Raw genomic sequence first — 8,051 nt, forward strand, 5'->3', positions numbered from 1 at the left:
ATGGGCCATCTGTATGCTGAGGACTCTTAATGGCCCACTTGTTCCCGTCCAAGGACTTGCTTCACCCCACATGGCAGAGAGACTGGAGGAAGCACGGGTTTGGGTTGGGGGTGGAGTACGAATTCAGTTATGGGCTTCTGGAAGAGGAGATCCATGTCTGGAGTGCTGGGGAGCAGTCGGAGCTGGAAAGACAAATGTGGGCGTTCTCCGAAAACAGGGAGCATCAACGTGGCAGCTAGACAAGTCTTTGTTGTGAGAACAGCGGGCGGGAGCAAAGTCTGGTTAAACTCTGAGACCCGTAGCACAGGTACCCGCCTCCAGTCCCTCCTACACACACCCTTCTCTGTCTGCCCCCCTCTGCCCTGACTTAGCGCCTCTGCTGCTGCAATTGCATGATGGGCTCCCGTCCTCAGGGCCTGTCGCCTGCCTCTGTTGGCACCAACTGCCGGTTAGAAAATTGGCCCGTGTGCCTGGTGCCCTGCAGTTAGTTGGCGCTTCACAGGCATGTGCTGAATGAGTGAATGAGCATGAATTCAGTGGGTTTTCTATGGGTGGTAATTTAAATTCCTAATTTTATGCCCATACACAGAATCTTTATCTTCTGATCCTGAGGTTTTGCTTCAGATTGATGGTGTTACTGAAGATAAACTGGAAAAATACGGTGCCGAAGTGATTTCAGTATTACAGAAGTACTCTGGGTGGACATTGCCAGGTACGGTATACAGCTAACTTTCTCGAAGCCTGTTTGAATGTTAAGCAGTGCATCCCACTGGATTAGACTTTTGTGGTTTCTGGATTGTGTTAACGCTTCCTCCACCTTGTCACACTGACGTTCAAGTACAGAGCAGCCCCTGTGCTGTTCCAGGCAACTCTTGGAGGACACTGGCACTTAGCCCCGCCCCCCAGGAAGGCCAGTGACTCAACCTGCTAGTAGGACCCAGAGGAGGACTTTGGGCCCAGGAGCTCCAGTTCTGTTAAGGCAAGTGCCCAGGGAATCCCGTCTCGACTCTGCTAGCGGTGGCAGGCCACAAGTAACTTCTTTGTGCTTGGTTTCCTTATCTGTGGGAGGGACATGTTATCTGACAAGCATGTCTAAAGATAAAATTTAAGAGTGGAGTTTAAATGTTTTGGGAAAATGAATGTGCAATTGGAATGCTAGATAATCATCTTATCCGAGAGAATCTGCCCAACTGAGGGCGTCGCTAGTCGCTAGCAGACAGTTCCACGGGTTACAGTGGGCCGGCCATGGAGCCCCTCATTGTGATCCCCTCACTGAGCTACAGACAGCATGAACCATGAGAAGCTCAAGACGGAGCTCTTGTAGGAGATGCGAGGTCCCATGCCCTCCTCCCGCATATTGCCCTGCAGTAAGACACAACAGACGGGCCAAGTTCAATGATTCTTCTGTTTGTGTAATAGACGGCAGGGGTTTCTTCCCAAGGCTGATGGGAAAGATAAGCAGAATGAGGAATGAGTGCGCATTTCTTTCAAGTTGTGTCCCTCCTCCTCCATTTTTTACCCATTAACAAAATGCTGAAAAGCGAGGTTTTTATAAATTCCTCTGTGTGGTAATTATTCCATTAAGAGCCTTGCTTTGAATATTGGTAGGGACTTAACATTTGTTTAGTGTAGTAACTTGTTTGGAAGGGGATTTTTGCCCACATAAGACAGGCTGCTCTGTGGAAACAGCCCACAGTGTGGTGATGATCGCTCCCACTTACTGAGGGACAGACACCATGCCAAGAGCTTTGCCTGTTTTGTATCATTCCGTCCTCACAACACCCCATTTCACAGCCTTTTTAGTGCCAAGTCCCACAGCTAGGATGACGGGATGACAGCTCCCCGTGTGAACCAGTGTTGGACGGACTCTGCAGTCCCACAGCTTAGACCCCTTCCCGCCAGGCAGGCGGGTAGCCCGAGGGGGAGCCCAACCAGCCGGGAAATACCTTCCTTGGGAGAATGGAGCTGGGGTCCCCGGGACCCAGGGGAAGATTTCCTGCTTTTTAGGTGCCTTAGGGTGCCAGTACCTCATGGAAATTACCACCTTCTTTGCAAACTAGTGCTTTTGTACCAACCCATTTCCTGCAGGGTATGTGATACGTTCCCAACCATAACATAAAGGAGCATTTTTTGGTCTTTGAAGAGTATAATAGGGCCTAGGGTTTTCTGGCACATGTTTACTGCATAACTGTTGTTCAAGATGAGGTACAGAGCATAGTCGGTTATGTTTCCCTTATATTGGGCTCTTTTTTTTTTTTTTAGGATGTGTTAAATTATAAATAAAATTGTCTTTTATATACCTTTATACTTTTCAAAGAGCTTCACAGGATTAACTCCCAAACGATAACACGGACACAGGCCGTGTATGACAGAGTATGAGCCACACCTGATGTCCTTAGTTAAGTTAAACTTTTACAAATTTCTGGGGTGCCTGGCTGACTCAGGTGGTGGAACATGTGACTCTTGGTCTTAGGGCTGTGAGTTCAGGCCCCACATTGGGCATAGAGCTTACTTAAAAAGAGAGATTATCATAGGTTTCTTTAATAAATTCTGATCTCGTTACTTTAAAAGTAAATTTCCATTGAGGACTCTGGCAGAGTCCCCTGACATCAAGAAATCTTCCATTCTTGTGGAATTACTGAACCCAGGTGGCAGGAGGCCCCCAGGAAAGCAGCTGGGTGTCAGCCCAACTGCCCCCCTGGTGGTGGTCCTCCCCATGGACCGTCATGGCTCCTGGGCCAGCGCACCATCAGGGACAAACATCTGCACTGTCCACTTGTAGCTGATGGCGGTTCCCCGCTGAGAAGCCCGGGCAGCAGCAGGGGCACCAGAAAAAACGGCCCCGAAGAGTTTGATGAGGAAACACCCATATCTTCTCACTACTTTACGAATAAAACCAAAAATGAAAGAAAGAGGAAGAGGATGTCAGCCTCCCAAAGGCCTAAGAGGAGGAAAACTGGCTTTGGTGGCTCCAAGACCAAAGGGTAGGTCCTGCCTCATGGGCCACGGGCGGTGGGTGCATCGGGGAGAGAGGACAAAAGCCCCATGGCTCCAATTTGCTCTGAAGCATTATTAAAATAAGTCACTGTTAAATGTTGCCTCTCTAGTTAATGGAGTGATGACTAAGACTGAATCCAAAACAGAAACATTTGTTTTAGATTTTTAAAATCTCTACTCCTAAGTTGATGATCACTCAAGTTTTCTACTTTGCAAAAATGTCTCCAGTTTTGACATTACCTTTGAAAAAAAGTTTTTTTCTTTGTAATCACTCTCCTTAAGGTTCTTTTCCACCTAATTGTTATGAATCCTGTACTAGCTGAGTAAACAAAGGGTTTTGTTTCCCCGTTGCCTTTATGATCCCATTGTACTGCTACACTCTGCTTTCTCTGCTGCGGCATCTGCGGCCCCACACGCTCCCTGCCAAAGCTCCCGGCCCTGTGGTGAGACCTGGGAGAACCGACCTCCCAACCTGGACAGGGTAGCTGCAAAGACCAAATGAGGTCAGTTAAGCCAGGCCTCCAGGGGCTGCATGAATGGCTCCCACCTCCCGTCTCCCACCTTTGCCTGGCCCCAGGGCTGGGATGCGGTGGCTTTGGCGCTCCCTGCACGCTGGCGGCGCACGAGGACCTATCAGGTCCTGGCCGATGATCTGTGCAGTACTTCTTTTGTCTTCATAATTGCACTGCCGGTGCCCTGTAGGTGAGCAAGGTCTGGCAGGATCAGGACCACCCCGTCAGCCTAGAGAATGTGGCCCCCCAAGTAACCACATAATATAACGGAAATGCTTACAGGAGAAAGGAAGCAAGTCCTCAGCAAACTTTTGCAAGCTATTGTGTTTTTCTTTCGCAGTTTTTCTACCTCTTTTCCTTCTGGGTAATAAAAAACAAAAATCGAGTGGGGGAAGAGAAAGGAAGGCAAATGTTACCAAATTGTCATTTTCTTGTTAAGTCCATAAACAAACATCTTGTATGTGCTAATCCTTCTGCCAGGGTACAGAAATTAAAGGCATTAGTAAATGTTAGTTTCATTTTGTGGTTTTTAGTGCGCAAGTGACCAGCAGATGTTCTTCAGTGGGGACATTTTCTCATTTTCCTCATTTATTCCTCTCTTTTGGGAAATACTCACTTGCTCAGGAGCTCACAGAGTGAGAGGAGGATTTAAAAGGCATCTGGTCCAGCCTCCTGGGGTTTATGATGAGGTAGCTGAGGCCTGGCCTGGGGAAGGCTTGTGGGAGGCTTTTCCCGGCCGGGTCTCAATTTCCCAGGTAGGACCTGCCTCTGGCTCACCCACACCTGCCCAGAGGCCTTTCATCTCTGCACTTGTCCGCAGAGCCCCTCACACACAGGTCTTATCCTCACATTCTTACTCGTTCGAGCAGAACCCACCACATTTCAGTGTTCATTGCCCTTGGCTCCCTTTGCAGTTTTTCCAACTTCTGTTTTTAAGAGTGAAGCACTTCGCCCTGTGGGTTAGAACCTAATCTAGGAAGAAGTAGTAAAACTCACACTTCTCCAAAAGCCAGTACCAATTTGAATGCTGGTTGTTAATTAGCCTGCGTGTTTACAATGAGATTCTTTCCTAATCTCTTCTGACCAAAACCAGGGAGTTTTGTGACTTTTTTTTTTTTTTTTTTTTTTTTGACCCCTTGTAGCAGCCTCTTCTACCCCTGCTTCATCCCCGTAGTTGCCGCTGAACCACGGGCTCGGTTTCCCACAGCTTCCAGGCTGCTCACCTGGCTGAGTCTGCTCAGCCCCAGAATTCCGTGGCCGCGTGCCAGAAACCTTAACTCCGAGACCCGCCCTCTGAGCTTTACATCTTCCCAGTAACACACAATGAACCTGTTGTGTTCTGGGCTCTCGGATGGCCCAGCTGTGGCAGGGACCGCTGCTGGCTCATTCTGTAAATCAACGTAAACAGCAGGTTTTCGCTCAGGGCTTAATTTCTCAGCAGGAAATCAGTACAGGGAAATTGAAGGCTGCTTCTCTGCCCGGTATTGCCCTCAAGCAGGAGTTTAAAAATGTTGAAAAAGCACTCTTCCCCATGGGCCAGCAGAATGCCTTTAACCAGACCGTGGCCCTGAGACCCTGGCCTCCCCATTCAGAGATGGGGAAGATCACTTGCAGGGATTACCTCTGGGCACCGACTTGGCTGGTTATAAACCACGGGGAATAACCTGCGCAGTCTGGAAAGGCTTCTCCTCTTATCCTTGTAAGATGCTGGCCTTGTGGCTCTTCTCTTGCGTTTCCTTAGCAGGGAGAAAAGAGCTGGTATCTTCAGGTCAGTAAGGGAAGTGAGGTGCTGGCAGGACTTTGTCACAGGCTGTGGCCGGGCTTCTTAGCTGGTTTTAAAGGCAGCAAGTGGGAGAGGAGAGTGGGCCGGAGAGCGAGCTGCTGGCGGTGTGGCCCGACAACACACGCCAGATCCGAGTGCCTCCGCGGTGAGCTACGTGGGCCACCTTCCCTGCGCTAGGGGGCCGGCTGTGAGGTTCCCCCCGTGCTCTGCCGCTGCTCCCCACTCACCCACAAAGTTACCTTTCTCTTAGCTGCGCCAGCACTGTAATTCCACAGTGTCTGTTGTCCGAGCATCTGGGACTTTAAATCAAAGTATTTTCACCTCCTCACCTGGTCATAATAGATCGAGGACTGTGGATCTGGGCTCTGCTGTCCAGAGGGAGGATGTCTTATCATTAGCTGTGAGCAGTGGGGGTGGAGAGCAGGCACAGGGGGTCTGTCTCAAGTCCCCAAATTAAGAAACAACCCTTGCCATTTTAAGGAGACAAATTGAGAACAAAATTGTGCGAAGGGCAGCAGTCCTTTATTCCTTGAACCGTAAAGGAAACTTACGGGGCATTTGTAGGCAGGAAGTGCACGGAGACGCGGAAGAGTGAGGAAAATCACAGACTAATGATAGAACTCTGCGCAGGTTGAGAGCAGGACTCTTCACTTCTGGTTTTATTTAACCTTTTGATTTTCTTTGTCACCTTTTAGGGGGTCCACCGCATGCAGAAGGACATCTTCTAAAAGTAGATCCTCCAACGTATTTGGACCCCAGTCATCTGTGCCTGGTTCTCAAGCAGCATCAGGAGCCCCTAGAAGATTGGGGATTATGGCTCCACCAAAGCCTATAAATAGACCTTTTCTTAAGCCTTCGTATGCATTCTCATAACAACCAGATCTCAATGTACATAGATCTTATTTCTTGTTTGTCAGCATCTCACCATCTGTGACCATAAAGCTGTTAGTTTTGTTAGACCATTTATAATTTTTACCCGTAACTATTAATATTTAAATAAATGCTTAGGGTGACAGTTCTTATTTTTAAAATAAACGTTTTCTTTTGAATAAGCATGATTTGCTGCCGCTGCAAGCCTTGTGGCTGTCGTTTCTCAGAACGTCTGAAGCAGCAGCTGAATCATCTCAGTGAGAGAAATTCTAAGCACGACATGAAACACAGAAGCCGCAGGAAGAGACACGCATGGGACATGGTGAAACTGTAAAACTCTGCAGAAGGTGACATAAACAAAATTAAAAGACAAATGACAGAGAAAACAAAAATATCTGACGAGGAATTAATATCCATAATACAGAGTACCTGTATGAATCATTTAAGAAAAAGAAAAGAAAAGAAAACGAACTGGGTAGAAAAATGAACAGAGGCTATGACAGGCTCTTCCCAGAAGAAGTACAAATGGCCCACAAATATGTGAAAAACGCCCAGTCTCCCCAGTTACAAATATAAATTAGAACAATGAGATGCCATTCTTCTGCCTCTTAAGTTGTCAACACTGGGTAATATCTCAAAATCTGGGGCCAACAGGAGAACGGCCAAACGTTTGACTGGTGAGACTATAGGAGCTGTTTACGGTGAATACTAGGGAGGCCTCACTTTTGAAGACCTTCCGCGTATAGGCTGATGGACCAGAGAGTCTTAATGTGGGATTTTAGCACCTCTTTTTGGAGCTCTAGTACCTTGTTTTTTGAGACCTGTCGCATCTTAGCTGTAAGTAACCTTGGTGACCTATTTGGCATCCCACTTCTGGACCTCAGTCAGGAGAGTGGAACACAGGAAGCTCTGCCCAGGTGGAAGTTCCAGCAGTGGGATGTGGCTGGAAGCCCTGTGGCCTCTGCCCACCGGCTCAGTTCTGCGTGGAGCCTGCACCCACCGTGAGGGGCAGGCCTTAGCTGCACACCACCTTCTGGCTTCCTTGTCTGTCACCTGGGGCTTTGGGATCCACACTGAGTGAAGGAGGCTGCCCGGACCGGAGTCTGCTGAGCGCTGTGCCCTGTTCTCTCAAGATATCTTCCAGAGCTGACATTTTCACAGAACCCATCTTCCCAGAAAGCTCTGACTCAAGTAGCCTGAAGAAGCTTTTCTGGATGAGGAAAGGACACAGGACAAAGTAGCCTGTGGCTGAGGCTGCTGGGACAATGTCCCCGGCACAGGGTCACCTGGGAGTGTTAGCGATGCATGAGGGCATCTGGCAGGAGGTCACATCCTTCCACATGTGGCAGCTTCGACTTGGGGGCACGGGGGCGGGGGGGGTGCTCTGCCCAGAGACAGTGGATCATTTTCTGGTTCCAACCTCAGTAGTTCCTTTACTGAGAGGCCTCTTCTGCCCAGATCCTGGAGACCACTATCTCCAGGGGCCCTCAGGGCCAGGGGGCAGAGAAGGGTGGTGCAGAGGGAGCCACAGGAGTGGGGTGCTGAGGGGGACAGAGCTGACTCTGACCCTAACTCTAACCCAAAGCCCAACCCCACCTCACAGCGGGAACCTGAGGCCAGCACAGGGTCCAGTGGCAGAGCAGGGCCCCACAGCCACCTCTTTTTAGAAATTCTGGGTTGGAACAGGCTCCGGTCAGTTCATCGAGCCCCAGGAACAGGCACAGAAAAAAGTGGCCTCCATTTCAGCCTCCAGCCTTCTCAGATGGCCCTGCTGGAGGGTTGGGGGGCGGGGGTTAGGGGTAGAATGCCCCGGCATCCACGTGGGGTAATCTCAGGACAACAGAAGCACAAGGACTTTTTTTGTGTGCCCCTGGCAGCCAGAGAGAGCC

The 8,051-nt window shown here is 49.3% G+C and overlaps 1 protein-coding gene across 4 annotated transcripts in view; it reads left to right on the forward strand.

Moving 5' to 3' along the window:
* The window catches only part of BLM (BLM RecQ like helicase), a 128,332-nt gene extending 121,323 nt beyond the window's left edge, over positions 1 to 7,009 (forward strand). For 3 of the 4 annotated variants that reach the window (XM_032345485.1, XM_032345486.1, XM_032345487.1), the window contains 3 exons: positions 590 to 712; positions 2,783 to 2,984; positions 5,988 to 7,002. In XM_032345485.1, coding sequence (XP_032201376.1) covers positions 590 to 712; positions 2,783 to 2,984; positions 5,988 to 6,165 — 503 coding nt within the window. In that variant the 3' untranslated portion in view covers positions 6,166 to 7,002. Of the gene's footprint in view, positions 1 to 589; positions 713 to 2,782; positions 2,985 to 5,987 lie in introns of all 4 variants that reach the window. The other variant, XM_032345488.1, reaches the window with a different exon arrangement.
* The last annotated feature ends 1,042 nt before the right edge of the window (positions 7,010 to 8,051 follow it).

This window comes from Mustela erminea, chromosome 5 (genome assembly GCF_009829155.1).
Source record: "Mustela erminea isolate mMusErm1 chromosome 5, mMusErm1.Pri, whole genome shotgun sequence".
Taxonomy (NCBI): Eukaryota; Metazoa; Chordata; class Mammalia; order Carnivora; family Mustelidae; genus Mustela; species Mustela erminea.